Source organism: Acartia tonsa, chromosome 11 (assembly GCF_053477335.1).
Source record: "Acartia tonsa isolate MP-2025a chromosome 11, ASM5347733v1, whole genome shotgun sequence".
In the NCBI taxonomy this organism is placed as follows: Eukaryota; Metazoa; Arthropoda; class Copepoda; order Calanoida; family Acartiidae; genus Acartia; species Acartia tonsa.
This window is the reverse complement of record NC_137270.1, coordinates 17,867,346-17,886,249: the sequence shown is the minus strand read 5'-3', so window position 1 is coordinate 17,886,249 and position 18,904 is coordinate 17,867,346. Positions and strand designations below refer to the sequence as shown.

The 18,904-nt window shown below is 33.7% G+C and overlaps 2 protein-coding genes across 30 annotated transcripts in view; both read right to left on the bottom strand.

Moving 5' to 3' along the window:
• AsnRS (asparagine--tRNA ligase) overlaps window positions 1-1,209 on the bottom strand; it is a 55,532-nt gene extending 54,323 nt beyond the window's left edge. For all 29 annotated transcript variants that reach the window (XR_013883659.1, XR_013883632.1, XR_013883633.1 and 26 more), the window contains exon 1: window positions 1,117-1,209. Coding sequence is in view for 1 of the 29 variants with exons in the window: in XM_080175676.1 (XP_080031802.1) it covers window positions 1,117-1,200 (84 nt within the window). In the remaining 28 variants the exon portion in view is untranslated. The remainder of the gene's footprint in view (window positions 1-1,116) is intronic.
• Window positions 1,210-1,230: 21 nt separating this feature from the next.
• On the bottom strand, window positions 1,231-17,991 carry LOC145331063 (large ribosomal subunit protein eL42-like). The gene is made up of 4 exons (XM_080175681.1): window positions 17,049-17,991; window positions 3,312-3,415; window positions 1,764-1,833; window positions 1,231-1,418 (listed from the first exon to the last, which is right to left on the bottom strand). Exons 1-4 carry the CDS (start codon window positions 17,112-17,114, stop codon window positions 1,344-1,346), a joined length of 315 nt encoding a protein of 104 aa, XP_080031807.1. The 5' UTR covers window positions 17,115-17,991; the 3' UTR covers window positions 1,231-1,343.
• Between the last annotated feature and the right edge of the window lie 913 nt (window positions 17,992-18,904).

Genomic DNA, 18,904 nt, shown 5'->3' with positions numbered 1-18,904 from the left:
CTACCAGGTTTCACTAGATAAACCTGGGAAATCCTGAGGCTGACATTAACCGTAACACACTGAACTGGTTCAAATGCTTACTTGTTGCTTTACATCAAAGTAAAAAAAAGGGAAGTGGCAGTTGATTTTTTAACGCATGTGGGGCCTAAACCTGCATTGCCCTTGTCATGCGAGAGGAACTCGAGATCCAGTCCTTTTATATAAAGCAACAAGGCTTTTTTGTTTGGCCATCAAGATCTCCCTAACCACTGAACCAATTGAGTTTAACATTTTAGAGAAGCTTTACATAATCCCTAGAATAGTTTTCGATCAAGCTAGTAGCTTGATGTCTGTCCCTTAAGATCTCGGTAACTAATGAACCGATCGGATTCTACTCTTCAGGGAATATACCTACTGGTCCTGTGGTGGTTTTAGGCTATTTTCTTGGGGGGTGAGACAACCCCAGACACAAAAAAAATGAAAAAATCCCCCCCCCCCAAATTTTTTTTATGAATTTTTACGAATGTTGCAAATTATGCTAATTCGAGAAAAATTGCGATCCGTTCGCATTTTTTTCCAACTGGGTAGGTAATAAACGATGTAATTAAACCTCTTGGGGCAAAGCCCCTAGAGGCTAGGGGCGAAGCCATATAAAGTAATACACTAACAAACGAAAAACTCCCCCTCCAAAAAAAATCGTTCTTATTTTAAACTAACGGGGCTGGGATGTACCAACAATCCATTCTAAATAAAATAAAAATACCACATTTCTACAAAAAAATAAACATTACTAACTTTTTACTTAAAAATAAATCAAGAACGAACGGACAATAGAAATGTACCCGCTAGTTCGAATAATATGACGAGGTAGTTCGATTTAAAAGTATAGTAAAACAATTTATCGTTTATTGTCATCGCTCCCCTCAACTTATTTTCGATATATTACTTTTATATTACAATTTGTCAACGAATACATAATTTCATGAGTAAACCTTTTAGTTTGCTTCTGGTTTTGTTAGGTCAACAAAAGTAAATGGGTACTTTCATTTAATCGACTATATATCTGTAGTACCTAGACTGCCAAGGAACTAAAAAAATCCTCCAAAATATCAACCAAAAGCACAGCACACATCCTACCTTATAATTCCGAAAGTTTTCTTGATACGAAAACAACATCCCTTCACTCCCCATTTTGTAAACAAACAAAAAATCTGAAATCATTATTATAATATTAACATAACACCATTATAGTTGCAGTCATTTAAATCTTTATTTTAGAAAAGATTGTACAATAACAATGATTTATTGATAAATTGAAGAGGGCATTTGTGTAAGCAGGGAGAGAACTGGTCTGTACAGGTTTCCTAGTACTGGATCATTTGTCCCTTCCTCTTCTTTTCACCTCCCAACTCAAAGTGCTTGGTTCTCTTAATGGACCTCTGAAATAAAAAAAAAAAAATTAAAAAAGAAATATATTATAATATTTTTACTTGGATGTTACAATTTTCATATAATCTAGAAAGAGCTAATCGCAGCTGGCTAAAATAACTGTATCTCCCATCCGCCCCCTTTGCTCCATTAAAATTAAAGGGAATATTAGTTTATTAACCTTTCAGGGCTTTAATTTCTGCAGGGAATTAATTAAAAATAACCAAAAAGCTACTAGTCAAGATCTACAAAATCCCTTAGTGAAAAATAGGGAGAAAAATAAAAATTTTTGCAACAGGGGGAAAGCTTAATCGTGCGCAGAATATACACCCCTACATCCTTCCACACATATTTACCTGGTTCTTCCACTTGCAGACTGAGCACTCCATCTTCAATACAAGCTTCTTGGTAGTCTTGGCCTTACGCCTAGAATAAAATACGAATTACAAGTTACTTCGGATTACAAAGGTAAAGTTTTACTTTTCAGTTAAGATCTAGTAAAAAGTTTAACCGGATTATACAAAAAATTTTGTAGGTGTCCATAGCAGATTAAAACCTGTTAAGAATGGAGGAGAGGAGTCGCTCAAATGTCCCTAGACCCTACCCCTGCCCTCCCTATCCACTAGGGAACTAGGTGGTACAAAATTGAAAAAAATTGAAGAAAAAAAATTCTAGGAGGATAACGCCAAAACTTTGAAATGTACCCAAGTTGTTTTTTGATGCAATATCAAAAAATGCTTTGTTGAGTTCAAAGGACAAAATAAAATAACACTGCAGAAAAGCATCAAATGCTGTAAATTGCTAAAGTACAATTAAGCTGTTAACATTATTACAAGTTACCAACCCTTTATCTAAATATACATTTTTAATCAAAATAATATACTTTGTCAAAGTTTAAAAAACAGTTTGAACTCATCAAAACATTTGATGATATTGCAACAAAAAATGCTTTACTTTTCAAAGTTTCTTTCATATAAAACCATGGTGAAATATAACTTTTTAGTCGATAAACTAAATATTAAACATAAACCTAGTATCTTCACTACAAGAATACTATGGATCAATGCTGGAAGGTGCTTAGAGTTAGAATCACTTGCTCTTGTTCGTAGATAGTTTCCTTAAGACACCAAATCATCCCACTTTCAGGGGTGAAGACACCAAATATGCATTTCATAGAGTTTCATTTTATGTACGCCCATTAGGGAGGAAGGGGGCATTGGGAGGTTTATTACACTAGTCCTTTTTTTTATTAGTTGGCTTTACAACTTTGGGGACTTTAATTTAATTAAGATTAAAGAAGGGGTAATTTTGTGTATCATAATTGGGGATTTACATCATCTTATCGGCTTTATCTGCTTATCCCTTTGAATCCCTGATGCTCATCATGATCTTGTTTACTTTAAATAGACTGAAATCTATCAGGAATACCTTTTAAAGGTATCTTGCGCATTTTTTTGTATATACTAACTTATAATTTAAAGAATAGGCCAAACAGCAGAGTTTTTTTTAATAATAAGCGAAAACTACCAATACAGAGATGAAACTTTTTGTGATAAATAACCTACCCAGAGAACGCAAAGAACATTTTAATTCGTAAGTAGTTAGGGGGGAAAGGGAATATAATTTAGAGAGCAACTATTTAATGGATTGAAATATCCTAGTATAGAAGGAAGTGTCTCTGTATATACCAAAGGAACTCTTTAACCGCTGAACCGACATGGTTCTCCATTTCGAATTGGCTTTACATATCTTCTCAGGTTTACCACCCACCGAACGGAAATCGCCCCTAGAAAAAAATGACCCCCAAAACAAATTTTTAACTTTTCTTTTGAGAGCAATTATTGAATATGCAGGGGGGGGGGGGTTAGACTTCTTTAAAATGCCTCTAATCAAAAGAACTTTACCTCAAAATGGGCTTAGACTGACCACCGAAACCGGCCTGCTTGGCATCGTATCTTCTCCTACCCTGAGCCATCTTGGACTCAGCAGACTTCTTGTACTGGGTGACCTATAAACAGAAAAGAGAAATTAGATAAATAACAAAAAAAGCCAACCCCCCCCCCCCCATTCCTTGATAAAGAGATTTCTTAAAGTTAGAAACTCTTTATTTAATGACTTGCTTATGTGATATTAAAATTGAACGCACAACCATAGGGTGGTTGGTTATTGTCATAAACTCAAGGCTCTAAATAATTGGCATGAGGTCACTTCAGTGACATCTATTCCTAATTTGAATAGGTAACTAATATTTAATTTGTGTATTATTAACAGACATGTCTTATGTTGTTATAACACTTACTTGACTTAGACACAGTATACAGATAAAGCAATAGTAAAGATTTTGTTTTATTTTGAAATTCAATAGCCTAGGTTTAAGAACTTTGAGTGTTTTAGAACGTTTTATTTAACAATGTTTAGCAGTGCTAAATCTTAACACTCTTCAAATTAACCATCAAGGGGTTAAGGACATTTCATTTGTTTACATACGTCAGTGTTAATGAACGTTTAGCAAAGTTAAATTTTAAACTCTGTAAACAATGCTTGTTCAGGGTTGCCATAGAAAAATCATATGTTTTTGCATTAATATTTCTAATGTCGTCGTTTCATATAGGAATAATACCGAGTTTAATTGATTTCTTTTTAAGGGGGATGTAACTGCTTTATTATGTAGGCCTTAACCAAACTTTGAAAGCCTTAAATTAGGATTTAGCCTAAGTAAAAAAATATTCAACATAAAAATGACTAAGTCCTACCGCAGTGGAAAATTTTTGGAAAAAAATAACATGTACTCAAATGATACAATATTGTCTGATTCGGCGAGAAATGTTAAAAAAAAAATTCCGCTGGCGGCGGCGTTTTCTGCAGCAACGGCGCGGCTGCCACAGTTTCTCTGAGATACATACATAGTACAGAGACAAACATTGTCCTAAAAAAAGAGATTTTTTTCAATTATCATTTGGTACAGACGGACATACAGGATAGACATCCTTTTACTTTTGTATAAAGATTTCCTCTTTGTATTTTTCTTATATAAATTACCTACACTCTTTGTAAATTTAATTTATTAATAAGAGAAAAAAAAATTCAAGAACATATCTATATTACCTAAATGTCTATAGAAAAATTATTATATACGAATAAATATTAATCTTTCTATTAAAATATAATAATTTTTAAAAATAATAGTTATGTATTAAGAATTGAATTCCTTCTTTTTATAGAGAAGAAGACATTTAATATTAACTTCAAAATCAAAATTCAGTGTATTTTAATGGTCACGTGACCCAAATCAAGTGTGTTTACAGAGCGTTTAATGATATAAAACGATCGTACCCATGGTTAAATTTTAGCAGTGTTAAGTGACGTCATACAGTGTTAAATTCAGATGGTTAATTTAGTTTGTGAACGTCCTTAACCCTTGGGCGTACAAAATGCGTAAAATTTGAGCAGTGTTTAAAAACTATTTGGGTTCTTAAACCTAGACTAAAGTTGCTAAAATATGTGGATGGTTTAGTTTACAAATACAAAGGGAGGAGTAGGTTGCGCTAAAAATCCGTAAAGGTGTGAGTAGAATAGAATAGTAGTAGAACGCACACTTTTCCTCAACAGTTTAGCGGATTTGAGACCAACACGCAACAAGCGGTCAATGGATTCTATAAATAGACATATTTGCAAAATCAAAACTGGTTTTAGCTAAATTGTATCTGCTCCTTCTTCCGGATTATAGAATTTTTAAGAATTTGACTAAAAATGTGTGCTAATTTGACTTTAAAATAGCCTTTGATGTAAAATGTATATTACTTCCAACACATGAAAGCAGTAGTTGTTTTAAAAACTTTTTTTTGTAGATTAATTATAACTCATGAAATTGTCGAAGGCGGTGCCTTCTGGTTTTAATTAATGCTTTTTTTCTTCAAATTACCTTGAAATCTTAAACTTAGAAAGTAAAAACAGTAATGAAAAATCAACATATTATTTAACTAAACAATTATGACAACATCCATAAAAGCGAAGCACTGAAACGGTAGGACAATCGGACATTAACACTTATATAGTGTCAGAACTGAATTATCAGAATATAAATGTATAAGAGTCGAAGCAAAATTGTAAGTAAATTTGTTGAAAACTGCTTGATTCAGGATAATGTTTATGGACATACTTACATTTTTATGACTTGATTATAGAGTTGCTTCGCTTATAACATTATACTTTGTTGTCTTAGGAATCAACATACCAAAAATCAGATCAATCGGATGATTAGATCACATAAAAATTTGTTGTTAAAAAAGTAAAAAAATCAATATGTTAAAAATGGATGGACATTCTTGTAATGATTATAGAGTTGCTATGCCTTCTAAATCGTACCTAATTACTAAAGGAATCACCAGGCAAAGTTTGAAATAGATATGACATCTCTAACATGCCTAAATTAACGAAAAAAGCTATCCGTTTGTAAAGGACATACGGACGGACCGACCCTAATTATAGAAAAGCTTCGCTTTTAAAAATACTGACAGAATTGATTTACAACATATTTACTGTTATTAAAAGCGAAGCTTTTCTATAATTAGGGTCGGCCCGTCCGTACGTCCGTCTGTCCGTCAGTAAAAGTTAGATTTGAAGGTGGAAATGTTAGCTTTTTTAGTAGAACGTTTAGCTTTTTTCCGTTAATTTAAAATTTTCCTATCGATTTCAAACTTTGCAAGGTTATTCCTGTAGTATTTACTTTTTAAATCGTACCTTACTACTAAAGGAATAACCATGCCAAGTATGAAATCAATAGGACAATTATAAAAGGCCTAAATTAATGATAAGAGCTATCCGTTATGGACAGACAGACCAACCCTTAATAAAGAAAAGCTTTACTATTAAAATCAAGCATCAGAAAAAGTCCTGTTTTTTAAATTATAATTATAGATCCACAACGACCAAAATCTTTGATCTATGTAGATTATGATCACATTTGAAAAAGGTTTTGCCATGTCTTAAATAAGATACAAAATTAAATAAAAATTGTTTTCAATTGCTCAATAATCTTTAATACACCAGACATTAATTTGATGTTAAATAAAAATATACTATATATATCTCTATATCTCTATATAAAAAAAATAGCGATTGTGCCCCTAACATCTAGTTGGTCTGTTTTCTAAGGGGTAAGTCATAAAATCATTCAGAGACTTAAATCTAAAAATCAAATAGCCTGAACCCATCCTGGGTCCTATGTACGTGAAGCTTTCCTAGAGTGTAGAACTAAATCAGCTATCGAAATCTTGAGCTACAGATAAAATACATACTGTTTACATACAAAACATATCAGATGATCATTATCAAATTTTTGTCAACTTTAATGCAATTAAAATTAAAAAACAATTACTTTACCTAGTAACTATTAAGTAATAATAAAATGGTAAATGAAGTGTATTCAAGTATATCTTTTAAAGTAATGTTTTTAAATGAACCTTTCGTGTCATATATTAACCTTCTTACTGTTTCATTATATCAAAATTTTATCCATATAAAATTTAAAATGGTTTAGAACAGAAAAGATAGACTTTTGTGTAATAAACGGCTAAGTATCTAATCAATTAGGATTAGTGCTTTTTATATGACTTTTTATATCACTAATAATGCATAAAATAACCACTGTTATACATCCTAAATATACAGTGTTGAATTGTCTATAAAAATATTGTTTAAAGCCTCAACAAATATGACAAAATTATATTAACAAGCTTTAAACTATAAGATGATTTTTGATTAAAGGTTATTTTAAAGTCAAATAATCACATATTTTTATTAAAAATCTTTGAAATACTATAGACACGAAGAAGGAGCAGATACAATTTAGGTAAAACCAGTTTTGATTCAGCAAATGTGTATATTTATAGGATCCATTGACCGCTTGATGCGTGTTGGTTTTAAATCCGTTAAACTGTTGAGGAAAAGCGTGAACGGTAATAATCACTAAATGTGTGTATTTCTCATTGAAAAGAACTAGGTATACTCAGTGTATAAAATTTTTTTATAGTGAACATAAATTTTTCATTCTACTACTGTTATTAACTTAAAACTCGCATCCTTTATGGATTTTTAGCGCAACCTACTCCTCCCTTTCTCAATAATCATAATTCATGACTAAGGACCCAAAAAAAAGCTATTCTTATTTCAAATTAAGTCTAATTTAAAGTATGAGTACTTTAAGAGGTTTTTTGCAAGGGGCGTATATTCTTCCTGCATTTGATTGGTGGAGTCTAAAAGGGTCCTGAATGTCCTGCTTGTACTGTCAGATATCTTGAATTTTTATGTATTCCTTTTTAGACGACTTTTTATACAGTTTTGAACTATGAGAGGTGTACTTGGAATTTATAGTTGGGTGGGGAACACGAATATATTATTGTGTTAACACTTTATGGACGAAATGGGCAAACTTTCTATTAAAAAGTTATGAGCTATTTTTTTAAAGAAAATTTAATAATAATGGGAATAAGATATTTAAGAATATCGCATTAATATTGAAAGAGGACAATGAATAGAAAAATTAATATCATTATGAATCTTTTGAAGCGAAGCTTTTCTAAAATTATGGTTACTTTGTCCGCCCAAAGCCCGCAGCGCTCGGCTCCCTAGTCTGCCTAGCCGCAGCGCTCGGCCCTCTTGCCTGCCTAGCCGCAGCACTCTGCCCCCTTGCCTGCCTAGCTGCAGCGCTCGGCCCCCTTGCCTGCCTAGCTTGAAAAAAACGCCGATAATTAATTTAGGCATGCTAGAATTACCCTATGAATTTCAAAATTTGTATTATCATTCTTAATCTTAATGCATTATTTATAGGTCGTAGCAACTCTAAAAAACTCTATATAATCTTTAACAAATGTCTGTATGTCACTTTCAAACATGATTTTTAAAACGTTGAAAAAAAGTTTCAGCCTTTTATTTTTTATAGGAGCCGAGAAAATCACGTTTTCCTTAAACTAATACATACAGACAGACGGACATAAGGACATTTAAATTATAGAGTAGCTTCGCTACTAATAATCAAGTATAAGAATGTTGACAAGAAGTTTCAGCCTTTTATCTTTTATAGGAGCCGAGAAAATCATGTTTCCCCCAAACTAAGACAGACGGACATTTCAAATTATAGAGTAGCTTTGCTACTAAAAATGTTAATTCACAATTAACAAAGATGACAACATCCGTTATTAGCGAAGCACAGATGTATCCTATTGTATAAAGTAGTAAGCTTTTTTGTCTGTAGCTTCTTATTAGTCCAGGGAAGGTTTTAACTATTTTAACTATTTAAAACAATAACTCAGAAGCAGAACATTAATTTTTAAGTCTAAACAAAATTATACATAAATGTGTTGCAAAATTGCACATATATAGGATCAAATAAAAGGGCATACTTTCATTTTTAGGATTTTATTGTAGAGTTGCCTTGCTTATTATACTTTACCTTCAATATTCCAAAAATCAGATGAATAGGAGAAGCATATTATACAACAACATGTTGTCAAAATGCTAAGCTTTATAAATTGTACCTAAGTGTCATGGGAATCATCATGCAAAGTTTGATATCGATGGGACAATTCTAACATGCCGAAATTAATGAAAAGAGCTAACCATTACGGACGGACCGACCCTAATTTTACAAAACTCTCTCTTATTTGACAAAAAGGCGGGGTAGTTTATTGTTTGTTTTTAAAAGCGAAGCTTTTCTATAATTAAAGCCAGTCTGTCCGTCAGTCCGTCCGTAACGGTTAGCTCTTTTTGCCAATTTAGACATGTTAGAATTGTCCTAGCGATTTCAAACTTTGCATGATAATTCCTATAACAGTTAAGTAAAGATTTATGAAGCGTAGCAACTCTATAATCCTTACTAGAAAGTCCGCACGGCTAACCTTTTTTGTTATGTTTTTTTTATATCTTATAATCAATCTTTATATCTGATTTATTTATTTTCCTGAATCAAGCAGTTTTTCAACAAATTTACTTACAATTTTGCTTGGACTCTTATACATTTATATTATGATTATTCAGTTCTGACACTATACAAGTGTTAATGTCCGTTTGTCCTACCGTTTCAGTGCTTCGCTTTTATGGATGTTGTCATCCTTGTTTAACAACAAATGTTTATGTGATCTAATCATCCGATTGATCTAATTTTTGGTATATTGATTCCTAGGACAACAAAGTATAATATTATAAGCAAAGCAACTCTATAATCAAGTTCTAAATATGTAAATATGTCCATAAACATTATACTGTATAAAGCAGTTTTTCAACAAATTTATTTACAATTTTGCTCCGACTTTTATACATTTATAATCTAATTATTCAGGTCTGACACTATATAAGTGTTCACGTCCGTTTGTCCTACCGTTTCAGTGCTTCACTTTTATGGATCTAGGTATAATGTTATAAGCGAAGCATCTCCAAAATCAAGTCCTAAAAATGTAAGTATGTCCTTAAACAGTGTCTGTATTTTAGCAGTTTTGCCTACAATTTTGTTGACAAATATACATTTATATTCTTCTGCTTATTTAGTTCTGACACTCAAGGGTTTATGTTCGTTTGTCCTACTGTTATGGAGCTTCTCTTTTATGGATGTTGTCATAATTGTTTTACTGTAGGTCAGGCATTATGTTATAATACAAAGAATTTCTATTATCAAGCTTTATAATGTAAGATAAAATCCTAAAACCTAATTGGACAACAATTAATTTAGGTTAGGTTAGATTTAGTCATATTAGAATAGGTTTTTTAAAGAGGTACTAGCTAGGAGCATGGACTTAAGTCAAAATATATCTATTTTTCTCAACAATATTCCTAGTTTTAAAGAGTTCGCTTATCAGGCAGTCTAATTTAATAAGCTTCACATGTTTAAATATGAAATCCTTGTTATAATCGAAGCTTTTCTACAATTAAGATTGCTCCGTCTGTCCATTATTGTTCTATCTATTTCAAACTATGCATGTAGAAAAGTGGGAAAAGGAGAAAAGGTGTTTTAATTGAAATGAAAAAATCAAAACATTTTTAAGGGGGGGGTTTTTAATGCAACCATCTCGTAATCAGTGATTAAATGGCACTTAGAATTCGAATTTCGACCTGAAATTTTTCATGAGTAATCCTTGGTAGGTCTATTTTCCCTAAATCGAACAAAAAGTTGGAAAAGTAACGGCTGGCGGCAGGCAGCTCAGCCGTTTAGCAGTTTTTTGCCTATTTTCAGGGCAAATTCATCATTAATTACGTAGGAATCAACTTTTAAAAACATATTTTGGGTTTAATTCATGGTAAATGATAGCTATAACCATTTTTTAAATTTCTAGTACCAGCTGCTAAACGGCTAGAATCGGCTGAAAACGGCTGGGAGCTGCCAAGAGTATGAAGGGTAGATATAGCTTGTGACGTATCTAGGGGTAGGTTTTTATGGCTGCTGAGCTCAAAAATACTACCAAAAATAGTGGCCGCCCATCCATATGGCAGCTGGGTAACAGCTGCAGCTCAGCTGGGTGCGGCCAAGAGTAGAATGAGTAGATAGGGCTTGTGACGTGTCTAGGGTTAGGTTTTTATGGGTGCTGAGCTCAAAAATACTACCAAAAATAGTGGAGGCCCATCCATATGGCAGCTGGGTAACAGCTGCAGCTCAGCTGGGAGCGGCCAAGAGTAAAATGAGTAGATAGGGCTTGTGACGTGTCTAGGGGTAGGTTTTTATGGGTTCTAAGCTCAAAAATACTACCAAAAATAGTGGCTGTCTATCCATTTGGCGGCTGGGTAACAGCTGCAGCTCAGCTGAAAGCGGCCAAGAATAGAATGAGTACATAGGGCTTGTGACGTGTCTAGGGGTAGGTTTTTATGGGTGCTAAGCTCAAAAATGCTACCAAAATTAGTAATGGCCTTCCATATGGCAGCTGGGTAACAGCTGCAGCTCAGCTGGGAGCGGCCAAGAGTAGAATGAGTAGATAGGGATTGTGATGTGTCTAGGGGTAGGTTTTTATGGGTGCTAAGCTAAAATAACTACCAAAAATAGTGGCCGCCCATCCATATGGCAGCTGGGTAACAGCTGCAGCTCAGCTGGGATTGGCCGAGGGTAAAATGAGAAGATAGGGCTTGTTATGTGTCTAGGGGTAGGTTTTTATGAATGCTGAGCTCAAATTTACTACCAAAAATAGTGGTGGTCCATCCATATCGTTGCTGGGTAACAGGGGTAGGTCTGAGCTCAAAATACTACCAAAAATAGTGGCAGCCCATATATATTGCAGCTTTGTAACAGCTGCAGCTCAGCTGGAAGCAGCCAAGGGTAAAATGGGTACATAGGGCTTGTGACGTGTCAAGGGGTAGGTTTAAATGGGTGCTAAGCTCAAAAAAAACCACCAAAAATAGTGGATGCCCATCCATATGGTTGCTGGGTAACAGCTGCAGCTGTGCAGTAAGCTGTTGTTTAAGCTATAAGCACTTTTTGGGACTATTGAAGGATAACCAAATATTGAATATTTCAGTATTGATTTAGTTGTTAAACAGCTGAAATTGGCTGAGAACAGTTACCAACAGATAAAGGTAAAAGTTTAAGACAAAGCTTGTGATGTGTGGGGTAAATTTTTATAGGTGCCAAGCTTATTAATACTCCCCAAAAATAGAAAGGCCCATCTATCAAGGTAAGGGCTGCTGCTCAGCTGTAGCTGTTTCCCAGCGGCCATATGGATGGGCCCCAACTATTATTAGTAGTGTTTTTGAGCTCAACACCCCCATAAAAAGTTAAAAACCTACCCCTACATGTTACATGCTATATCTACAACATATACTTTTGGCTGTTGATAACTGATTTCAGACGTTATTGGTAGTTTTCAGTGAAATCTAGAAATTAAAAAACTGTTACTAGTAATATGTCAATAAATGAAGTTAAAATGTTAATTCTACTGAAATAATAAATTTTGTGATATTCTTCACACGTCACAAGCCCTATGTACTCATTTTACTCTTGGCTTCTCCCAGCTGAGCTGCAGCTGTTACCAAGCTGCAATATGGATGGGCCGCCACTATTTTTGGTAGTATTTTTGAGCTCAGACCTACCCCTGTTACCCAGCAACCATATGGATGGACCACCACTATTTTTAGTAGTAATTTTGAGCTCAGCATTCATAAAAACCTACCCCTAGACACATCACAAGCCCAATCGTCTCATTCTACTCTTGGCCACTCCCAGCTGAGCTACAGCTGTTACCCAGCCGCCATATGGATTGGCCGCCACTATTTTTGGTAGTATTTTTGTGGTCAGCACACATAAAAACCTACCTCTAGACACGTCACACGCCCTATGTACTCATTCTACTCTTGGTCTCACAGCTGAGCTGCGGCTGTTACCCAGCTGCCATATAGATGGGCTGCCACTATTTTAGGTAGCATTTTTGAGCTCAGCACCCATAATAACCTAACCCTAGACATGTTACAAGCCCTATGTACTCATTCTAATCTTGGCCACTCCCAGCTGAGCTGCAGCTGTTACCCAGCTGCCATATGGATGAGTCGCCACTATTTTTGGTAGTATTTTTGAGCTCAGCACCCATAAAAACCTACCCCTAGACACGTCACAAGCCCTATGTACTCATTCTACTCTTGTCCGCTCCCAGCTGAGCTGCAGCTGTTACCCAGCTGCCATATGGATGAGCCGCCACTATTTTTGGTAGTATTTTTGAGCTTAGAACCCATAAAAACCTACCCCTAGACACGTCACAAGCCCTATCTACTCATTCTACATTTGGCCGCTCCCAGCTGAGCTGCAGCTGTTACCCAGCTGCCATATGGATGGGCGGCCACTATTTTGGGAAGTATTTTTGAGCTCAGCAGCCATAAAAAAATACCCCTAGACACGTCACAAGCCCTATGTACTCATTCTACTCTTGTCCGCTCCCAGCTGAGCTGCAGCTGTTACCCAGCTGCCATATGGATGAGCCGCCACTATTTTTGGTAGTATTTTTGAGCTCAGCACCCATAAAAACCTACCCCTAGACACGTCACAAGCCCTATCTACTCATTCTACTATTGGCCGCTCCCAGCTGAGCTGCAGCTGTTACCCAGCTGCCATATGGATGGGCGGCCACTATTTTGGGAAGTATTTTTGAGCTCAGCAGCCATAGAAACCTACCCCTAGACACGTCACAAGCCATATCTACCCTTCATACTCTTTGCAACTCCTAGCCGTTTTCAGCCGGTTCTAGCCGTTTAGCAGCTGGTACTAGAAATTTAAAAAATGGTTATTGCTATCATTTACCATGAATAAAACCAAAAATAAGTTTTTAAAAGTTGATTCCTACGTAATTAATGATGAATTTGCCCTGAAAATAGTCAAAAAACGGCTAAACGGCTGAACTGCCAGCCGCCAGCCGCTACTTTTCCAACTTTTTGTTCGATTTAGGGAAAATATACCTACCAAGGATTATTCATGCAAAATTTCAGATCGAAATTCGAATTCTAAGTACCATTTAATCACTGATTACGAGATGGTTGCATTAAAAACCCCCCCCTTATTAATTTATTACCTATTCTTTTTCAATTAAACTGTAGGTAATTTTGATGAAATAAAATCTTAATTTAGAAAAGCTTCAATTAAAACAATTTTTTTATAATTTTCCCAACAAGAAATAACGTAAATTTTTCATAAATAAAGAGATGAAAAAAAGGAAGTATATGATAAAAAAAACATTATAAGTGACAAAATTATTTGTTTATTAGGATACGGAATTTCGGTTAACTATTATTATGCAATAACATTTTTTATTAAAAATATTAATATGTACTTTATTACCTTTTCATGGAAACAAAGACAAGACTGGGGGCTCTACTTATAGTCAAACAAAAAGGGGGAAATGAATCCACCATCTAATTTGTTATTTAATAGATACATTACTTACAATTTTATGAGAAAAGGTAAAATAGATAATTTTGAAAGCGAAGCCATTCTATAATTGGGATCAGTCCCTCCTTACGTCTGTATGTCAGTTTGTACGTTTGTACTTTTGTACGTTACAAGCAGCTCTTATTGTTAATCTAGACATGTTAAAATTTCCTATTAATTTTATTTTTTCAATATCTAAGCGATTTTAGTATTTTTAGATTAAATCTTTAATAGGTTTTTTTGGCTATTTTTATATTTTTCACATTTCCCGATTCAATTGTATCTTTTGTGGTCTGATTTTAAAAACTTCAGTATTAAAATTGAATTTTCAATCATTGTAAGGTATCTGTAGATGACAGGGCAAGTAACTTTTTCTTATTTCACATATTTCTTCATTTCTTGATAATGATAACCCTTTGTTCTTATCATCCTTAACCCTTAAAAGTAAGGCCCCTTGCTGCGCCTATTAGTCGGGGGGGGGGGTGCAACGCCCCCCCCCCCTCTTATTATCTCAGCTCCTATTAGAGCTAGAAAGCTAAGAAAATTTGTGCATGTTCCCTGTTTAATAATAAATTTCCAACTAAAAGTGAGTCAAAGTCAATTTCAGCTTCCTTCACCCTTTTATTTAACAATCTTTGTTTTTAGGTCCTTTTTTATTAAACAATTTTAATAGGCTGCCATTTTCTAAATTTTGAAGCTAGAAAACTATTTTTTTCTTCAGAAAATGTTATCTTTATGTAAATTTTGTATTACAAATCTCAAAACATAAATTTTGGCGGGAACAGCTGTACTTGGCAGCTGCCGCAGTCATCAGGTAAACTACGGCAGATCATAATGAAATTTTATTATGTTATTAAATGCCCCCCCCCCCCTTCAGTTTTTCATGTGTAAAAGATTGAAAACCATAAATAAGTGACTTATTACATATGGATATAACATATTCCAGAGACTTAAACAAAGAATTTACCTTACAAAGATACTAAATATCCTCTTTTAGTAAATCCCTATATGAATTATAAGTATAATTAAGATAAACATTTTCTTAAATATTTGCTTTTCTACCTTAAAAATAAAAAAAATACTTTGACTGACTTATAGTCTAAATTCATTATTAAACAGTGGCCTTGCATAATTCTTTTTAGGACTCTAGCTCTGAAAAGAGCTGAAATAAAAGCAAGGGTGTTCATGCCACCCCCTCTCCCTTCCTACAGATTAGGGACTGAAAAGGGGCCCGACTGTTAACCCTTAACTTATAAGTATGACTTTTATAAGTATGGGTATGACACATAACTGAGAGTTAAAACTTTTTGAATATCTCCATCCTGGCGGGAACAGGATGCCAGCAAACCTGGAAATTTCATCCAGGTAAAAAGCAAATATATTTTTGTGACTTAAACAAAGCATTTTATCTTACCATAATACTGAAATATCCTCTAGTGATACATCCTCAGATGAAATACAGGTGTTCAAGTCAATTTCAGGTTCCAGGTATGATCCTTCAGGTCCTGATCCTCCAGGTCTCCAGAAATCTTTAAAAGATTCCTGTGACCGCAATTTTTGACTTAGAGACTTCAAATTGCTTTTCTTACATGTCTACATAATGTATTAAAATTTCATAAAGATCCGCAAACATTTTCCGCCGACTGCGGCGGCTTGCAGCTACCAAGTACAGCTGCGGCCGCTAGAATTTATGTTTTGATATTTCTAATATAAAATTTACTTAAAGATAAACATTTTCTGCAAAAAAAATTTTCTTCTTGCTACAAAAATAAAAAAATTACAGCTGTTTGAAATTTTTAAGTAGAAAAGGACTTAAAAACAAAGGTTGGTTAATAAAAGGGTGAAGGAAGCGAAAATTGACTTTGATTCACTTGAGGTCAGAAATTCATTATCAAACAGGGGACCTGCAGAATTTTTTTTAGCCCTCTAGCTCTAATAGGAAATGAGATAATAGAGGGTAGCGTTGAACGCAACCCCACCCCCACCCCAACCCCAATCATAAAATCATAAAAAATGTTGTCAAAAAGAAAAAATTTGCATTTTATAATAAACTTCTGGAATTTCTGGTTGACTTTTTATATCGTACAGGCACCCTACTACTACGTTGGAAATCAATAAGACAACTCTAAAATTCCTAATGACAATAAAAGCTATCCGTTATGAACAGATCAACCAACGGACCATTTATAAGCTTTTTTTATTTACACAAGTATCATAAAAAATGTTATTAAAAAGTGTACATGGACGCAAGGATTTTTTATTAACAATAAGCGATAATTGTTACCAACAGAAAGGCGGACCAACCTCAACTATACAAAAGCTAAACTTTTAGTGATTTGGAAAAGCTTTCTTTAAAAAAAAGTTGATTAATTTAATTCATTAAAAATGTCACACATTACTGAGTTTGCGTTTTTTGAGATAGACCAAATTACATTCAGGACCCTTTTAGACTCCACCATTTGATTCCCTGCTAAAAGGGGGGGGAGGGAATCAAAAATATATGGGAGGGGGGAAAATAAAGTTCTGAAACTAATATACCATTTATTCCCCTTCATGGGGGAAAAACTAAATAAGTGAGAGGGGTAAATAAAATTACTAAAAAAAGACAAAATATTTTCTCTTTTTTACTCCGGTTAAACCTAGGGGGGGGGGGGGGAGAGATTACATAAAAATATTTTACAGCGATGAATTAAATCGTGTGCAGAACATACACCCCTGGGTTTGTACTTTAATGATAAGTAGTTTCATACTATACCTTCATCTTAACGTGCTTATTGCACCTGGCACAGTGGGTGTGTCTGACCTTGGGGATGTTTACCATTTTGAATTAGGAAGAGAAAGCTTAGCACAGCTAATCTGAAAAATAAAGAAAATAAACATTGGTAAAATTAAGAAATTTTCTTCTTTGTTATATAACTCACCGAAATCAGAAGATATCTTTTGCTAGATAGAGATCTAAGATCTTAAAAAAAAGGTTTCATCACAAACGTAAAATTGGTACCCTATTTATGAGATTGGAAAGAAAAGGATATCCACATTATTTTGTTATCAGACATTTCAAACCATCAGCTTCGACCCTAGCCTCAAGAAGTTTGGCCCCAAGTGGTATATCTTTCCGGGAAATCACACTCCGATATGAAAAAGTTTTGGTCATTATTTGTAAAACGAAAGCTTATTTTTCGTTGTGGGATTTTTTAACGGGGTCTTCGCCCCAAGCGAGCGGTAAGGGTTCCCCCAAACCGCCTAAATGTTAAAAGTAAACAACAAATTAATGTATTAGTAGAATTTTATTTTAGTGGGGAATCCATCACCAAAATTAAATAACCTAACGCCACCACAGGACCAGTAGGTATATTACAACTAGAACCCAATCTATTAATTCAGCGGTTAGGGAGATTAAAGCTTCAGACAGACTTTGTTCTACGTTAAATTATAGATAAACCCAGCATACAGACGGACATTTAATTCAAGGGGAAGGAATCCAAAACTATTTCATCAGAAAAAAATGTTTTATAAAAGCTAAATATTCACGATCAATCACGTAAAATTTAATTTTAATTTTATGCATGTAATATCGAACAAATTATGAAATTAACAAATAAAAGATATAAATTTGCTGGAATTCGATGGATAATCCTTAAAATTCCATTTTTGATTCATTCATGGTACACACACTCACGACTCCCATGTGGAGCTTTCTGTAATGAATTGCGGCATTCGTCGCTCAGAGCATAATTCCAATAAATATAGACATTCTAGACCCTCAATTCTTTAATTCTATCTATTGTAACATAAATGTAGGAACAATCTGATTTTAGTATTGGTTAGAAAGTTTATACATTTGGGAAATTATTTTTTTATTTAAATCTTATAAAAAGTGAGCTAAATTGTTAAATTTATACGGAAAAACTTTTAATTGGAGAAATTATACCGTCTATAAATTTTGTATCTTATATTATAGGATACGTTCATATAGAAAAAAATATCAACATAATTATAATCCACTAGGAATTTCTTTTTGAGTTTGATGGATAATTGTGTATAATTAATTATCTAAAGTAAAAGTTCTATTATATCTCTTTTTTTCTCTTTAGACATTTCTCCCTTTCAGCTCAAGGGAAAAATTCTCTGACAATTGACGAAACATTATTGTATTTATTCATGACATAGATTTTGTAAATCAAATTTATTTTATAAATAAAAACATTCTTTAATTTGTTTGGGTTTATGATATTCAAATTTAAATTTTTAAACGGGAAAATAAAGGAAGAGAAATTTTATAATTTCAATATTTTCAAAGTCGTCGTTGCTATAAGCATAAAAAGGGAAAAAAAGATATTTATTAAATAATGATTAAAAACAAAAAATGTCTAACTATAAATTATAACTATTAAATGCAGTATTTTATAAATTAAATTTAAAAAAAAAATATGTTCAGTTTGTCCAGACGTATGTATGTAGGTGATATTTAGAGATTTTAAAAAATAATTTTTTTTTATTGTGAAGCTTTTCTATAATTAGGGCCTTGTCATGACAAAAGAAGGCTAGTGTGTCGTAAATTGAGGAAATTGTCTATTTTTTTTTGTTTTGTTTTGGTTTATAATCATAAAC

Bases quoted from the DNA above. Each gene is read 5' to 3' on its own strand.
- LOC145331063 (XM_080175681.1), bottom strand. From the start codon at position 17,114: ATGGTAAACATCCCCAAGGTCAGACACACCCACTGTGCCAGGTGCAAT. The intron at 3,416-17,048 runs GTATAGTATGAA...TTCTGTTTATAG, and splicing joins ATAAGCACGTTAAGATGAAG to GTCACCCAGTACAAGAAGTC. The intron at 1,834-3,311 runs GTAAAGTTCTTT...ATTTTATTCTAG, and splicing joins CAGTCTAAGCCCATTTTGAG to GCGTAAGGCCAAGACTACCA.